Source organism: Haliaeetus leucocephalus, unplaced genomic scaffold (assembly GCF_000737465.1).
Source record: "Haliaeetus leucocephalus isolate CR32 unplaced genomic scaffold, Haliaeetus_leucocephalus-4.0 Scaffold240, whole genome shotgun sequence".
In the NCBI taxonomy this organism is placed as follows: Eukaryota; Metazoa; Chordata; class Aves; order Accipitriformes; family Accipitridae; genus Haliaeetus; species Haliaeetus leucocephalus.
In genome coordinates, this window is record NW_010972676.1 from 9,707,517 (window position 1) to 9,725,594 (window position 18,078).

At 35.0% G+C, this 18,078-nt stretch overlaps 1 protein-coding gene across 2 annotated transcripts in view; it reads left to right on the forward strand.

Annotated features, from left to right (window-relative positions):
- U2SURP (U2 snRNP-associated SURP domain containing) overlaps positions 1–18,078 on the forward strand; it is a 47,613-nt gene that overhangs the window by 13,066 nt on the left and 16,469 nt on the right. Inside the window, exons 6-19 of one of the 2 annotated variants that reach the window (XM_010568358.1) lie at positions 1,627–1,694; positions 3,648–3,742; positions 3,832–3,867; positions 3,968–4,050; positions 4,534–4,699; positions 5,817–6,028; positions 6,969–7,012; positions 10,228–10,332; positions 11,532–11,598; positions 11,686–11,849; positions 14,013–14,175; positions 14,677–14,756; positions 15,804–15,891; positions 17,150–17,272. In XM_010568358.1, the coding sequence (XP_010566660.1) occupies positions 1,627–1,694; positions 3,648–3,742; positions 3,832–3,867; positions 3,968–4,050; positions 4,534–4,699; positions 5,817–6,028; positions 6,969–7,012; positions 10,228–10,332; positions 11,532–11,598; positions 11,686–11,849; positions 14,013–14,175; positions 14,677–14,756; positions 15,804–15,891; positions 17,150–17,272 (1,494 nt within the window). The remainder of the gene's footprint in view (positions 1–1,626; positions 1,695–3,647; positions 3,743–3,831; positions 3,868–3,967; positions 4,051–4,533; positions 4,700–5,816; positions 6,029–6,968; positions 7,013–10,227; positions 10,333–11,531; positions 11,599–11,685; positions 11,850–14,012; positions 14,176–14,676; positions 14,757–15,803; positions 15,892–17,149; positions 17,273–18,078) is intronic. The other variant, XM_010568359.1, reaches the window with a different exon arrangement.

The following is an 18,078-nucleotide window of genomic DNA, read 5'->3' on the forward strand; positions in this document are numbered from 1 at the left end:
TTCTTCTTGCTGCCATCTGTTTTTAGGTTTTTATAACTTAAAAAAAAAAAAAAAAATTGACCTTTTCATTGATCCAAGTTTTTCTTGGTGAAGTTTTTTGATTTTTTTTTTTTTCGTGGTGATGTTTAAGAAGTCCCTTTAACTCTTTGAGATGTACCAAATAAGTTGTAGAACTTGCATATTTTTGAAGCAAAGCACCTTGGTTTTATTTAATTTATTTTGACTTCTGCATGGTTTGATACTGTGGGGTTTTTTTGTTTTTGTTTTTTTTTTTTTTTTGGTTAAACTGAGATTTCATCATAAAAAGTAATGGAAATACTATGAACAAACTTAAGTCTTCAAGTCAAGTGATGGTTACATATGATTACTGTTACTACTGTATATGTGTAATGTGTAATTAATGTCTTGGATGTCTTTTAATAGAGCTTACTACAATTTTTAAGCTTAAGTGAAACATATATGATACTGCCTGCTAGGGTGGGAAATGAGATGTAATGTGGTAATTGTGGGTAATTCCATCCTAGCCTCCCTCCAGCTTTAAAGAAAACTCAGATTTAGACTAGTGGGGTAATACTGGATGGCAGTTTTCATTGTATGTAAAGCTCTACAGTTACAGAAATGAATTGTAGCATTTTTATTATGCTGAGCTGTTCTGTCATATGCAAGTGTTTGTACTGTAAGAATATTACTGCTTTTCAAATTTGTCATAAATACTTATCAAGTAATGCAATCAGTTTACTCACTTGCCCTGTCCAATGGTGATTGAAGATAATGAGGTAAAAATGATTTTATTTATTTGGCAGACCCTCCCCAAAAACAAAAACAAACAAACAACTTTGCCTGGGGTGAGTAGGAAGTCCAGTTTTTCCAAAGCTGTAGTGTGTAACACAATAAATATTTTGTATGTCTGCCTATTGGAAACGTTTTCATTTAAATTTGATTATATAAAAGCAATGTTGTTGAAGAGTTCACATGAGTTAGTTAAGGTACATATATTACAGTAAAAAAAAAAAAGGAAGTTTTACAATATACATATTCTTTGTCATTCAAGAGTGTTTTTTCTGAGGATCTTGAACTATTTTAGAGTAATGTTTCTTCAGACCTGTATTTATATCTGAAAGGAAGCAAGAGAAGGAAATTCTTTTCACATAGAATGTTTGTCTGTGGATAAAATAACTGAATATTTATATATGTAAAATTTACATATATATGTACACACATAAATTTAATTAGAGCATGATGATTTGCTGGGGGTGTAGTCAGCTTCTAAGTTTCTAAGTGGAACAAACTGACAAAATACATCACAGATATTTTAAATTTGTATGTTGTAGAGAGTGTTTGATCACACATGCTGTATTGTAATAATGAGAAGTAACAAAGTTTAGTTTAAGCTGTCCTTAATTTTATATTTTCTAGCTTTGTGTTTGATAGCACTCAGTCTTAATGTTTTCAAGTCTGTTTGGTTTTTTTTGTTGTTGTTGTTTTTTTTTCTTCCTCCTGTAGTTTACTTGGTTTGAAAGCTGTGGGTAAAATATGCATGGAAATTATCTAAAATTTTGTTATATAATTTTTATTTTTGTTTCATTTGATCTGCTGAAATGTTGGCTGATGTATCTTTCATTTTAGCCTTTGAAGAAAGGAGAGAAGGAAAAGAAAAAGAGTAATTTGGAACTTTTTAAAGAAGAATTAAAGCAGTAAGTTTGACTAGTTTTTACTCTTAAGTAAAGAAGATGCAAGGTTTTACCTTGTTTTTACAGGCGATATTTGGGATCATTCTTGCTAAGCTGTTTCTCACAGTAGATTTTTGGGTTGTTTTTTTTGTTTGTTTGGTTTTTTCCCTCAAATACTTTTGGAGTGGTATAACTTAATTAACAGTGGCAATCATAATTAAACAGAGTACAAACCCATGCTGGTAGAGGCTCGGTATAGGTGTCTATGATTTGTCTGGATAATCAGTTGCCATCTAATTAGTTCTCTGGGGTTCCTTGATACTTGTGCCCTTTCTTATGCTGATTGGCAATAGGAAGTGTTTACCGCTATTGTTGAAAAGGACTTCTGTTTTGAAATCTAGCGTTCACCAGAGGCTATAAAATGATCAAAAAACAAACGAAAAAAAGCCCAGTATGCTGGCTTAAATCTTTGTCTGTTGAAATGAATGGATTTCTTTGCATCTCAGAGATGTTTGATTCTGATGTTTGAAACAGTTTGGTACTGCCTTCCTAAGCAGAAGAATTTCCAGAGCAATTAACCAAAAAAATTACTTATAAATGCATAAAGTATTTCAGAGATCCCAGTAAGTGAATGATTGGCTATGTTTCCAAAGCTACCGAAGACGATTTTTGGATCAGTTAGGTGTGAATAGAAGCTTTAATGATTGAATCAACCAGCCATCTACCAGGATAAAAAAAATGGAAATGTAGGTTTGTTCCTTTGACAGCTGCTGTCAGTATGTTACTTACAAGTGGAACTTCATATGTAATTCTGTTATAAATTAGCAAGTGTGAGCCTGTAAATGAGAACACTTGTTAACATGGTCTCATGCATTGTTAAAGTTAGTGAAGATACAGCAGGACAAGTAGGTAATGTAATGGATGAGGGTGTTCAGCTTTTAGGTGTTGACTCTTCTCTTGATGGGGATGTAGCAAAGAGATTGGTGGCAAATTGAAATGTGTGTCAGATTCAGGAAGAATAAGTTTTGTCAGTGTCTCAAATTAAATCCAGACGAATTGTAGTATGACATTGAGCTTTTGTACTAATGCAGAAATAAGACTTGCAATTAAAGTTTAGATATGTACTTGCATAATTTTAAAAACAAGCTGAATAACACTTAAAAAAGATTCTTTCACTTTTTGAATGTGTAATACAACAGAAAGAGCAGCACATGGATTGAGTGTAACTCAGTGCCACGTTTGCCCTGATGTTAGAGATGGAAAACAAAATAATCTGTATGCATTAGAAAACAATAGATACTGCATTATAAATCCATAAATGGCTGTTGTGAGTGGTATCTGAACTTCACTGCTGTCTGTTCATTACTTGATGTAAATAAATTGAATTGACAGCCTTGTATTCCTAGTACACGATATCTTCGTACCAAGATTTAAGGCCGAACCACAAAGAACCAAATAGTTAACTTGTGTGAGTACTATCCTCAGAGGTATAAACTGAGATGAGATCCTGTATGTTCTGGAAATAGTCATATGGGGGTGTCTGTCACCCTACAAGGTGACAGCCTGTGTGAATAAGGCTTAGAAAAAGTAGTAGGGGAGATAAACACTAAGGAGTTGTGTGCATCCTGAAAAGTTATCTGAATGGTCAATGGATCTCTGGCAGTCTGATGTGGAATTCAGGTCACTTTTTCAAAGCACAATTCTTATTTCTGGTCTTGTAATCTGCTTCTCAAACTAAGTCAATTTTGTTTGAGATTAAAACACTCTGACAGTATGAACGAGGAAGCATGCAGCTGGAGTAATTCTGGTAGATATATTCCAGTTGATTAAACAGAAATTCAAACATACTGGTAATTGAGAATTTTTAACAAGCCCATTGTTTAATATTAAAAATTCTCATAATTCTGAAGTTAATTGAAAATTTTAGAGTAAAAACCTCAAAATGCTATTGTTACTTATGTTAAACTTGTTTTGTAGAATACAAGAGGAGCGTGATGAAAGACATAAAACAAAAGGTAGATTGAGTCGTTTTGAACCACCCCAGTCAGATTCAGATGGCCAGCGTCGTTCAAGTAAGTAAATGTTATTTTTTATGTTTGTTTGGGCTACGAAATTTGTAGACTAAATTATATATATATTTTTTTTTCTTCTGTTTATTCAGTGGATGCTCCTTCAAGAAGAAACAGATCATCTGGTGGTAATATAGATTCTTTTCTCATTCAGTATACTATTGTCACTTAAATGCATAGCAAAGATTATGACTTCTTTTTTTCTGTTTTTTTCCTCCATTATTGTAGTACTCGATGATTATGCACCAGGGTCACACGATGTTGGAGATCCAAGCACAACAAATTTGTATCTTGGAAACATTAACCCTCAAGTAAGTTTGGAGCCAAGGAGTGAAGTGCAGCGTTGGCATGTTTGGGTTCAGCTGATTTTTTTTCTAGTGGCAATTTCCCCGCCTTTTTTGTTTTAAACCATACGCGTGTGCTGAGACCCATATACTAGGTACAGTTGGTGACTGTAGAGGCAGTATTCATTTGAATAAATGCTCTGTACACAATGCTGCAAAAGTTAAGGTTTAGACTATCAGTTACTATATGCAAAAATGCTCAGTTGAAATTATTTTTCCATGGATATCTGTGCAAGGTGGATCATACCTCAAAAAAATGTGAGTGTGCTCTGTTTAAAATGCATCTTTTTTAATTATTATTTTTGCAGTAGATCGCATTGGGGTGGTATCAATGAAGCGTTGTTTTGCAAGAAACTCAGAAAATTAAAATCTTGACATGTAAACAATAATATGAATGAGTATGTTAGAAATACAGTAGCAAGATGCTAATTTTTATGTTTTTTCATGTAGATGAATGAAGAGATGTTATGTCAAGAATTTGGACGCTTTGGACCGTTAGCAAGTGTTAAAATTATGTGGCCAAGAACTGATGAAGAAAGAGCAAGAGAAAGAAATTGTGGCTTTGTTGCCTTTATGAACAGGAGAGATGCTGAAAGAGCATTAAAGAATCTAAATGGTAAACAGATTTCTCGGTTTGGAATTGTAATTATCTTTGTAGGAATATTGAGGAGTAACTGTAAGCATATCTTCAAGTTGTTTTATCATATTAGTGATAGGTATGCTGTAACTCCAGTGGATACCACACTGGCAGTGATTTCAGTTTACACTGACTGTTTTACTGACAGCTGAATGTCATCAGACTATAGCATACACAAGGGCTGGGAATATTGGTGGCTTTTGCTGTCGGTAAAGATGTAAAATTTCTGATTGTTTTGAAGATGTGAGCAGGAGGTAATGTTTGATAATTCTCTCCTCTGTAAACAGACTATTTTAAGAAGGAACCTATTACTTGTAGTTGTGCACCAACAATGATTTTTTTTTAAATAAATTTAACCAGTGCACAGGATATAATTAATAATTGGTGATAAATATGTTGTTCTGAATAATGTTTAAATTCCTAATACTGATGAGGTAACTGTACCACACCAGACATGTAATTTTGCATATAGTCTACCTTGTCTACCTTTTATTTGAAAAAAATGAAAAAAAGTCTTATGTGATGAAGAAAGCTATGTCCTTACAGTTCAGGAAGAGCCTGAAAATCAAAAATCAGCATCCTAGACAAAAAGAATAAAAAAATGAAAGGTTGCCCTTGCATAGCTTACTCAAAATGGTCCTTTACTAGGACCATTAATAAGTAGGCTTATACTATGTAGGAGTTCTAATTGGTTATTACATTTGGTTTTGGATAACGTAATTTGAAATTTGTTATTATGAACAAAACACTTTGAAGAATTGAAGTGCAGAAATAATATAATTTAAAAATTACTCTGTTCGTTCTGATGTGCTGAATATCAAATTTAAAACTTTTTTCCCCCCAACAAGTCAAGTAATTGTGTATTGTAGTCTGAAAATGTACATTGGGGGAAGATTAATAAAATATTTCATGTAATAAGCTTTCATTTGCACATGATGTAGTCTGATAGGTATGATACACTAATCAACAATGTAAGCAAAATATAAACCATGGCAGGCAAACCTAAACGCTGCACGTAGAGAAATCTCAAGCAACGCAGAACAAATTTATAACATAATGGTGGTTTGGTTTTGGTTTTTTACTTTCACTTTTTCAGGCAAGATGATTATGTCGTTTGAAATGAAGCTAGGTTGGGGCAAAGCTGTACCTATACCACCACATCCAATATACATTCCACCTTCTATGATGGAGCATACCCTCCCGCCTCCTCCATCAGGACTGCCTTTTAATGCCCAGCCTAGGGAGAGACTGAAGAATCCTAATGCTCCAATGTTACCACCACCAAAAAACAAAGAAGATTTTGAGAAGGTAACTTACAGTACCCTGGGCCATATCTCATTGTTAAATACTACATCTGTGACAGTATTTCAATGGCTTCATAGATTTGCATTGTTCAGGCTGAGTTTGGCGGCCCTTAGTGTACAAACTCACTGGCTCCCTGCTGTAGCCCAAGGGAACCTACTTAATTCTTGAAGCTCTGTTTCATGTCTGTGTTAGGGTACAGTGTACTGGGTCTTGATTTGTTTTAGTGCTGCTTTAAATCTGGCTATCATTTTCCCCCTCCAGGCTCCCTGGATTTTTTTCTCCTACGTCCCCCCCTTTTGTTGGCTGCCAAATTGCAGTATCTAAATTGTTTTCTTTAAAGAAAATACTACGTTTTAATTTGGGTAGCATTATTTTTACACTAGAGGAGTTGATGTATTTTGTGTAGACGGTAATTAATCTGGACATTGAGTAAGTATTTTATGCTACTTATGGAGTCAGTTTTCAAACTTTTTTTTTTCTGGCATATTAGCTGATAAAAGGGTAAGTATCTTGTAATAACAAACCAACTTGATTTACATTTGTAAGAATTTGTTGATTCTTTGAATGACAAATGTTAGGGCTGTTTTTTGTAAGACTTGGGAATAAAGTAATACCAATGTGATCCAAGTCAAATAGTTTAGAATCTTTTCATAAACTTAAGAACTCCTTTCTTAATTATATTCAGCGTAGTACCTATTCAGTGCATCGATGTACATTCTGACAGGAATGTTCTGATACTTTGCAATTAGTGAACCTTTAAGGTTCACTGACACAACCATTTGCATTTTGTGTAATTGCTTATTTATAACTTCACAGCAGTGATTGCCTGCAAAACTTGTGATAGATGTGTAGTATTTTCATTGCATATGTATATTTTTGCTTGTTACTTGTTAACAATACTCACATATTCTATGTTTATTATCTGATGTGACTTCATATACAGACTCTGTCGCAAGCCATAGTCAAAGTGGTTATCCCAACAGAAAGGTACATGTTTTTCTTTATTATTACTGATCTAAATATAGAAAATTTCCCCTTCGGAATTTTAAAGAAAAATGGTGATGTTGAGGAAAAGGTAATGGCTTGACTGAGCAATGGTTCTTTCATGACACTTGAGAAATGTGTGTTTTGCAGTCTTATTATCCTTATCTTAATAGCTTTTTTTTTATTGAGGATAGATGTAAGTAGTTATTCTTTGCATTTAATTTAAGCACTAGAAATAGTTGCAGGGTAATTTTGTGAGTGAACACAAATAGCTTGTCTTAGACACTGTATGAGTCCTGACATAAACCTCTGAGTACTTCATAGCTAGGATGCAGCTGTCTCCAGTGTCGTGCTGTGGGTTTTTTTTCTTTCCCTTTTTTTTTTCATTTGTACAATTTGTAACCAGTTAAAATTTTTTATTACTGCTATTTTTTTTTTAATGTGCAACAGTTATAATTTTGGTCACTGAAAAAGGTAGTTCTGTATTGCAAGGGTATTTTTACATTTTGGTTCCCATTAGTGCTTCTACCTTCGCAGTAGTCTAGGTATACTCTTGCTCAGTTAAGCTAAAACCTCTTCCCAAACATAGGAACACAACACTGTTTTAAAAGTAAATAAGCACAAAAGATTACCAAATTCTCTTTGACATTGGCCTTGGTGAGCAACACCAGCTGAACTGTCTGCGGCAGCGGGGGACCAGGAAAACATCATGGGATGGATTGGGAAAGTATACAGTTTTTGACCAGACATTGGTACGATCGGCTCCAATAAATGTGGTTTTATTATAACTGAAAAACTTTTTTTTGTTGCCCAACTTAAGCTAAATGACATTTTAAAATAATGCACTTAAAACTATCATCTTTTTTACTACACTGTTTTAATTGTCACAAAGTCCCTTTTTTCTTTTTTTCGTGTGTGTGGGGGGGGAAGAAAGATTTGTGAAGCTAGTTCCAGTAGTACATTAACATATTTGTCAATAGATGCTCAAATGAACTAGTATTTTTGATGAATTTTAGGACAGTACAATTTTTGTTGGGTAGAGAGGTGAATAATTAGGGTGACGAGGAGGAGTCTTGATTTGAGAACATACTCAGTAGAACAAGTACTTATAAAACTCTACAGTGCTTACAGAGTAATTGGCTTTCAGAGGAATCCATTTTATTTACTGTAGCATTTTGAAAGCTTGTATGAGAAGAAAGGCTCATGTTAATTGAATTGTATTTGAAAATACTTTTAATTTTTTTTTTTTCTTGATGACTTTCCAAGATGCTAATGGCGACTGCTAAGAGACTATTACACAGTGCATCACATCATGCAAAAATTTCAGCTGACTGCAGTGAGATAATATGTGTAATTATTCTCCTTTGTTTGAAAATTTTCAATACAGGTTTTTAATGTCTCTTTCTGTTTAGTAAATACTAAGAGGTAAAGCTTGAGTATCAAGTGTTTTCTGAGAAATTCACTTTCAAGTAGTCATTTCTTATATACCAAAATATATTTAACACCCTCTTTCAGATATGGGATGTACTGAATCTTTTTTTCATACATCTGAGGTCTTTCCAAAGCAGTTGTTGTTGTTCAAGCATAAGCTGCTCTTAGGCAACTTTATTGTACTCAATGAAAGAAAAATTAGATGAAAACCAATGGCATGGTTCTGCAGGAAGCCAGAAATGATCACGTTGAACTTGCCTTAGAGTAAATGAATTTCAAGCTCAGAGGCTTTTTCTTACTGGTGTTTTCAAATACAGTTCGTATAGCAAGAACAGTCTTGTTATTCAGACTTTCAGAACACTGCTTTAAATAAAATGGCTACAGAATTATTGAGACTATGTCCTCTTTACAATTTTTCAGGGATAATAAAGAGCAAACAGGAAAACTGAATTGTAGGTAGCTGTTCGGTTTTTGTGTAAAATTTGAGGCAAATGTAGATTTAATGCTAGCTGGTATAAAACAGAACGTTTGCTAAGTTTGCAGATGGCAGGGGCAGGGTTTTTGTTACTATGTTTTTAAGTTGAAAATTTTTTTTGATCTAGTGCATTATATCTGTGGCAGAACTTCGAATACTCATGGTAGAAAATAATCACCTCATTACTAGGAAGTAATAGAAAATTCTGCAGCTTTTCAATGTAACAATTTTTGAATTTTAATAAAAAAATTGCTAAAAGGAAATCTAATGAGATATATGTAAAGAACCAGTATCCATTTGTTACATCTAAGAAAATAAATTTAAAAATGTAAAAATCTGTATATTTTTTTTGTTTGCATCACGTTCAAAGGACACGTGCTGTGAAGCTTTTGATATATGTAGGTAAACTATATTTGAAAATTTGGGATCCTGTTTCCAAAAACCCCCGAACGGCTGGAAACTGACAAATCACTATTTGTACATAAAGTTCATATGACTGTCTCCTGTTAGCATGCTAATAAGTGGCTCTGTATTTTCAGATGTGGCTTGAAAAATGTGCACTTCACATCTGCTTCTTGCCTGTCTCAGGATGTAGTGCTGAATGAAATGAATACAGATTTTTATTTTTTTTTTTTAATTTGTGATTTGGTTCACTTGAGTGTATGAGGGAGGAAACATTGGATGGTATGACGTGAAATGGTGGACAGTTTTGTTCTATGCCAATAGCTGAGTCTTGACCAAAAAGAGATTATCTAAATTTAATAAAACCATTGCCCTGTTTGGCATCAAGAAGGCTATTTGCTTTTCCTTTCATACTTGAGTAGTTTGAAAGCTGAATGCAGTTTCTGTTGAATATTCAAAAGCATGTGTGTTTAATTTTGAGCATAATATTCAGCCACTTGTTCCTCTGTAGAACTTTAGCTAACACTTTGGTCTTAGTTCTAGACAATTTAGATGAGGGCTTAGTTTTTGATAGTTAATTGTACTTTGGTGTTCAGTTGCCCATTTTTATGCATAAGGACTATTAAGCTTCTGCTAAGTAAAAGATGGTTGTAGGCTAAGCTGTGGAAATTCAGGAAAGAGGTCTCCTCTTAAATTCTTACTCCACCACTCCTAGGCATGTTTTTATTTTAGAATGCCCATGTCTATGATGCAAGGCTATAATATGTTCTATGTTACCTTATCTTTTATACAGTTTTCTTAACGATACAGCAAAATAATCTCCTGCACAGTTATAGTATCTTAGGTGGAGTGTAGTTTTATATAGTGTTAGGTCTGAATCAATTTTTCTTTAACTGTGTTGTTGTTGTAGGAATTTGCTCGCTTTGATACATCGAATGATAGAGTTTGTGGTACGGGAAGGGCCTATGTTTGAAGCCATGATTATGAACCGAGAAATCAACAATCCAATGTTCAGGTGCTTATTATATTGCTTCAATTTGCAATAGCGCTGACTGTTTTCACTGTTGCTAATATTCTACATTTCTGAAATACTGCTAAGAGTTGTTTTTATTATGTTTATCTTCATGTGCAGATTTAAATTTTACAAATTGTACAAATGCTTATGCTATCTTTTTGAGGAATGCACTTTTATTCCAGTTGTTACTACTGTGTACGTATAAATAAATAATTAAAGTACTATATACACACACTATAAAATACATTTGTACCTATATAAAAAAAATATATATATAAAATAAATAAAATTACATTTAGCACCTGCTTTTCTGAGGGATTCAAAATCATCAGTGGAGGCAGTAGCATGCATTTAAAAAAAAAAAAGAAAAAAAATCCCCCCCGCCCACCCAAAACAGACTAACTCAATGTAAAGTCCAGTCTTCCTGGAGCCTAGTTTCTAGCCTTTAGCAAGAGCTGGGAGTCATTTTTCTTTGATGTCAATGCAAATAGGATTAAACTTTAGCTTATATAGTGAAGTTGTCAGAATTTTCAGCTCTTGTCATTAATGGAAAAAAAAGGATGAATTTACGAATTTCTTGTGAAATGCAGTCACTGAAAAACTTTTTCAGGGAAATACTGAATGACCTTTTAAAAATGTTTTGTTTGCAGTAAGGTTGAAGTGCTTCATGATGATTTTTATATACAAATTGAGAATTCCACCCCCCCCTCCCCCCTTGATCTTGTCAGAGTGTTCTGACACACAATTTACTGGTGGAAAACTTCAAGTTCTTCAGTATTCGATCTGAGCAACCTAACTGTATAACTACAAGTTCCTGCAGCACTCCTGCTGAGGTTGCGGTTGCTCCCATAGTGACTCTTTGCATTGATGATTCTTCTGCTTTACTATGAGGCTGCACGGTTGTTCTTTCTGACCCTGTTTGTTCTGCTTTTAACTTCTGAGAAATGCTGTGCCTTTGTGGAATGCTGCACTCTGCTTTGCAGATTGCATATGTATGTGTGTGGAGCAGTTGCACTTGTTCTGCACAGCTGTATTGTAGTTGTACATGATTTTAGTTATCTTGAGTTCACTTGGTAGCTGAGGTGGGATTCTGAATAGGGTTTGGTTATATTTTGGGTTTTTTTAATACTTCCTTTGAATTTGCTTCACTTGAATAATTTGTAATAAGTTTTGTGTCTTTTCATTGCTCTTTGGTTTAGGTTTTTATTTGAAAACCAGACTCCAGCCCATGTGTATTATAGATGGAAGCTTTATTCAATTCTTCAGGCAAGTAGAATTTTAGTGACAATTTGTAACTTCAAGCATAATGAAATAAAATAACACCAAACTAAAAATACTTTTGTTTTTTTGTAGGGAGATGCTCCAACCAAGTGGAGGACAGAAGATTTCCGTATGTTCAAAAATGGATCATTTTGGAGGCCACCACCATTGAATCCATACTTGCATGGGATGTCAGAAGAGCAAGAAACGGAAGCGTTTGTGGAGGAACCGAACAAGAAGGGTGCACTTAAAGAAGAGTATGAACTTCCATCAATTTATAATGCTGTTTTAACTGCTAATGTGCCTGTTTTTTTCCTGTTGTGTTTTTGTAGTTATAACACTTCATCTCTAAAACGTTACCATGCTCGTCACTATTTGCTGGGTAAAAACATGGCTGGATGGCCGAGCCCAGAGAGTTGTGGTGAAGAGAGTTAAATCCAGTTGGCAGCTGGTCACAAGTGGTGGTCCCCAGGGCTCAGTTTTGGGGCCAGTTCTGTTTAATATCTTTATCAATGATCTGGATGAGGGGATCAAGTGCACCCTCAGTAAGTTTGCAGATGACACCAAGTTGGGAGGGAGGGTCGATCTGCTCGAGGGTAGGGAGGCTCTACAGAGGGATCTGGACAGGCTGGATCGATGGGCCGAGGCCAATCGTATGAGGTTCAAGAAGGCCAAGTACTGGGTCCTGCACTTGGGTCACAGCAACCCCATGCAGCGCTACAGGCTTGGGGAAGAGTGGCTGGAAAGCTGCCCAGCAGAGAAAGACCTGGGGGTGCTGGTTGACAGCCGGCTGAATATGAGCCAGCAGTGTGCCCAGGTGGCCAAGAAGGCCAACGGCATCCTGGCCTGTATCAGAAATAGTGTGGCCAGCAGGAGCAGGGCGGTGATCGTCCCCCTGTACTCGGCACTGGTGAAGCTGTGTCTTGAGTACTGTGTTCAGTTTTGGGCCCCTCACTACAGGAAAGACATGGAGGTGCTGGAGCATGTCCAGAGAAGGGCAACCAAGTTGGTGAGGGGCCTGGAGCACAAGTCTTATGAGGAGCGGCTGAGGGAAGTGGGGTTGTTTAGTCTGGAGAAGAGGAAGAGAGGGGAGACCTTATCGCTCTCTACAACTACCTGAAAGGGGGTTGTGGTGAAGTGGGTGCTGGTCTCTTCTGTCAAGAAACCAGTGATAGGACAAGAGGAAATGGCCTCAAGTTGTGGCAGGGGAGGTTTGGGTTGGATATTGGGAAAAATTTCTTTGCTGAAGGGGTTGTCAGGCATTGGAACAGGCTGCCCAGGGAAGTGGTGGTGTCACCATCCCTGGAGGCGTTAAAAAAGCGCGTAGACAAAGCACTTCAGGTTCAGTGGGCATGGTGGTGTTGGGTTGATGGCTGGTCTCGATCTTCAAGGTCTTTTCCAACCTAAATGATTCTATGATAATATTACTTAGAAACTCTCCTAACCTCAGTGCTTTTCAGTTAGTCTTCTTTGATACTTGTTGCTAAATATGTTCTGGATTTGGTTAGATTTGTCCTCGTTGGAACAGTCAGTCCTTTCAATCCAATGGTTATTAACCCTTTATTTGAAGGGGATTGGGAAGATGGGAGTTTTTCCCCGTTTTCTGTTCCTTTCTGTTGGTAGGGGTATGTAGCACTTTTCTCAACATTGTTAATGATCTCAGGAACTAAAGATTTGTTATAATCTTGAACTTACTGATGCTGTTCATCAGAAAGTAAAATTGGGAACAGTGGTTAATAAGCAGTAAGAGACACATCATCAGCGTTCTTTGCTCTGGCTTGTAAGTGTGGTGGGGATGGCTATGGTAGTGGAAATATATACGTTATTTTCTTAATTTTGCTATTGTTCCAACTGTGTTCTTAGCATGTGGATTTTTTCTTGTTTTATTTTTTTCATCATAGTTATGATACCAGTCATGGGTCTGGAGGGTTTAATATGTGATTTATTTCTTATCTTCTATCTAAAAGGCTCAGAAAGATATTGAGTGCTCTTTATATACAGAGGTCAGGGAAATCCTGAAATAGTTGCTTCTTACTAGCTTTCTGAATCTAATGTTTCTTATTCTGCAGCAATTACTTGCACGCTTCAGGTTTATCCATTTTCATTTAGGCATAAACTAAATCCAAAAAGATAAGGACTTTATTAGAGATACTGATCTGCTGCATTAGGTGTTTCTCAGTTATTTTTCCTTGATTTCTGTATGTACTCAGGACTTGAGTGGGGATTTTTTGCACTTTGTTTATATATGTAATGTGGATACAAATGTTCATGAGTCACTGAAAAAACTCAGGCAACAGAATATAAAAATATTTAAAATTGCTTTTGTCCTAAAGATGGAAAAATCAAAATCATAATTAAATGGAAATTCCCCAAAGTACTTTTAATTTATATTGAAAGTATTAAAATTTGTGATATTTCAGACAGAGGGACAAATTAGAGGAAATTCTGCGTGGATTAACACCTCGGAAGAATGATATTGGTGATGCAATGGTTTTCTGCCTAAATAATGCAGAAGCTGCTGAAGAAATTGTAGACTGCATTACAGAATCACTGTCCATTCTGAAGACTCCTCTTCCTAAGAAGGTGTGGAGATTTTTTATAATCTTGTATTTTGGTGGAAGAACTCGCTTAACAGCATGTGCATATAATTTACAAGCATTATTTCATAAGTTTCATATAGCATTGAGGGTTTTCTATTAAAACGTGGGCTTGAATTTAAGTATGCTTTTTTCCTGTGGTATTTTGTTATATATTTCTATTTTTTCTGAACCTGCTTGTAAATAATGTTCTGCCTTACTGTGAAGTTGAAAACAACAGAATAGTCTGTTCAAACAAGGAAATAAAAATTGGAGTGCCATGATCTGTCCTTTGTAATACTATGTAATATCACATTACAGTCGCTATTACCCTGTAGTGTAATAGGGAGCTAATTGCTGCTTAGCATGTGGGGCTGTGTTACAGTTAGTTCTAGTTTGATACTTCTAGATAGTTTAAACTATCTTGTATTCTTTCTGGAAAAAGGCATATATTTTCAGGGTAATTTAAACTCTAGAATTATTTTAATTTGAACATTCTTTATTGTAGATTGCAAGATTATATCTAGTGTCAGATGTGTTATACAACTCTTCAGCTAAAGTTGCCAATGCTTCCTACTATAGAAAATTGTAAGTATAATATTTTAGGTGATTGATGATTTAAAAAAGAATATCCTTATGTTCAGTTTTGTACATCTCTGGTTTACATGGTTGTAGAGAAATTCACGCTTTGCTATGAGGATACTGTTACAACACTGATATTTATATTTCTTTGCATGAAAATGTATAAGATGCAGCATGTTAGCGCATAGGATTGCTTTGTAATGCAAAAAGTAGTGTATATGCCCTATGCAAGGGACCACTTGCATGGAACCTCATAGAGGTGACAATAACTCACATGCCTCTTGACGGAAAGAAAGCCTGTAGATAATATTCAAGATGCGCTATAGCAAATAATCCATGCAAAGAAGTCAATTTTTGAAGTAGAATTTTTTTTTTTTTATTAAAAGGTGTTTTTAATGCTCCATGAACTTTGGAGAACTTACAAGGGGATTATGTACTTTTTCTAAGGTGCTGAGCAGAATTTAGGAAAAATGTCCAAGGGAGAGTACCTTTGACCTATTTAGATATTGGATTGTGTCTCCTTCCTGGAGTCTCTTTAATATTATGGTAGCATGATGGGGAATATTCAGCACGTTACAAAACTCCAGTGATTGCAAATGATGTTTCTTGTTGCAGTGTGTCTTTGTTGTGCCAGTTGAGAGAAGCTCAAGGGAAGCTAGGCAGCCATTACTCACTGTGCTTTCACTGAGGGCATCATCAAGTAAATTAAAATAGAAACATAACTAAGAATTTTCTAAAAATGCAAATTTAATTTTGAGACTATTCTTTCATTGTATATAAGGTTGTAAAACTCCTTTTATCCTCCTCCAATCTTTCCAGGCTGTATAAAGAGACTGCAGCAGATGTGAAGATCTCCCTTCACAGTTCTGTTGTTGTCCAAGGTGATTTAATATATAGTAATCATATTTGCTTTATAGTTCAGTTCATGGCTACTGTAGGGATCAGAACCTTGTGCTTTTGAGTCCTGTGTCCCAGGTATTTTCGTGAATTATGTATGTCCAGAAAACATATATTACAAAGTTTAACTAAAGAAATGTATATGTTTAATTCTAGTTTTGAAACAAAATTATGTCAGATATTCTCTGATCTCAATGCTACTTACCGTACAATACAAGGCCATTTACAGTCTGAAAATTTCAAGGTATGTATTTTGTTGTTATTTACGTGACATAGAAGTCAAATAAATAGATGTTCCTGCACAAGAGATTGCATACTGTGATAGGTGGCTTAGACCTCAACCTTCCTAATTAAGCTTTTTTTTTTAAAATAAAAGTTAGGTTTTCTCTCTTGCAGAGATAGCCTTGAAATTCAGGAAGAAAATTAGCATCTAACAGCTCAATTGTACCAGTAGACGTATAGTTGTAGAGTTGAGAGGATATCTGTCTAGTACTTGAATTGCAAACAAAGCCTTCTAGCTTTCTGATTATTTTTGGACCACCTATATTTCAGTTTCAAAAACAAATTTGGGCTGCTCAGTGTGGAAAGAAACTGCTGGACATAACAGCATGAAGTTACTTTTTAACATTTTTCTGATAGTTAGGCTTTATTTTTTGAGGTCTGATAAGCAGTCTGACCATGGGTAGTTGAGAGTGATTTCTGACATCAAGTGCTCTGCTTCTCACTATTCTTATGCTCAGCCTAGCTTTTCCTTATCCTGTTTTAAAGATGCCTCTACAGTTTGTTTTGTTTTGTTTTGTTTTGTTTTTTTTTTTTAAATCGGAACCTTTAAATACAAATCTTGCAGTGTAGTTAGTTTTTCTGTATTAAGGTCTTTATGCTGGTTATCCTACCTTCTCTGGTCCTGAGTACTCTAGATTGAGAATCAATTTTAGTTATCTGCTATTTTAAAACTGTTCATTAAATTATATGGTAAAGACAGGTAGTAGATTTTTATTTTTGTATCTACATCTCCAGCTACATTTAATGTGTCAAGCTTGAGCTGAAGCCCATCATTTCAAATATACTTCACTTCTATAAAAAAACAAAAGTAGGAACATAATTTCACTTCAATAATATGCATAAACTAGTGTTCATTTTAGCTAATTTTATTTTACAAAGGGAAGGATATTTTCTGTTACACTTAGTAGAGGCACCTGCTTTGAACATCTGGGCAGAATGAAATGTACTATTGGGTTAGGAACTGTGAACAGCTGAAACAGATAATGTAACAGGAATTTAAAGGAAAAATAAAACCCAAGTGAGATTTTTAAGAGAGTAGTTCCTATATACATATTTTTGTAAAATTACTAGTCTTGCCCAGCATAGTATCATTGTAATATATTCCAGTATGGAACCACTTAGGAGTAGCTGTCTATAGCAGTAGTTAGTTCTCTGTGGTGTATATCACTTAAAATTTCTTAATACAAATTTAACAGTGCTTTTTTTCCTATTGCTTCTAGCAACGGGTAATGACATGCTTCCGAGCATGGGAAGACTGGGCGATCTATCCAGAACCGTTTCTGATCAAACTACAGAATATTTTCTTGGGGCTTGTAAATATCATGGAAGATAAAGAAACAGAGGTGAGTGACCTTTGGTAGTGATGCTAGCAGATGGTAAGGAAAAATGTGTAAATATAAAATAGGACTGGCAAGGATTATTTTGATATATCTGTTACGGTGAATAAACTTTTTTTCTTCTTAATCCTTACTCTTAAATACAGGTGTAACAGATGTTTTCAGATGCAAATACTGTTTAATCTGTTTATGCATTTGTTGCTTGTAGATTAGGTGCTGTGGTGGAGTTGTATTGTGAAACTATTTCAGAGTAAAGACTAGTGCAGAATGACAGGTATTTCCTTGGTATTGGAAATACTCTGTAGTATCTATCTGAATTTTGAGTTAGAATTTCAGGCATTAGTTTTAATTTCTGAGAGTTCTAAATAGCTAGGCATCTGGCTACCTCGATCATCCACTTTCTTTTTGTGTGAGTGTCACACTTGGATGTAACAGAACCATCTGAGCTTTTTTAATCTGAGAGGAAGGTTGTGATAATCATTTACACTGGTGATATTCTACTTTGATCTTTGCTGTGTTATATTGGAGAAGTAAGTTGCTAACTTTCTAGTTTTAAGCTACAGCATCTATCCCTTTTTTTTTTTTTTGGTAGAGGTTATTTTTAACAGGATATGTAGCGAGTTTTAGTTCTAGCAGTGACATATAAATTACTATTCAATATTTTGATGTTCTAGGCTTAAAATTTCTAGAATACCATTAGCCCTGAGTGAATGTGTACTGATGTGTTTACAGTTATGTATAAATATTATTTAAGAGAACCAAGACAGTGGATGCTAATAAATAGATGTATGTTTAGAGTAAGTTCATTTTGT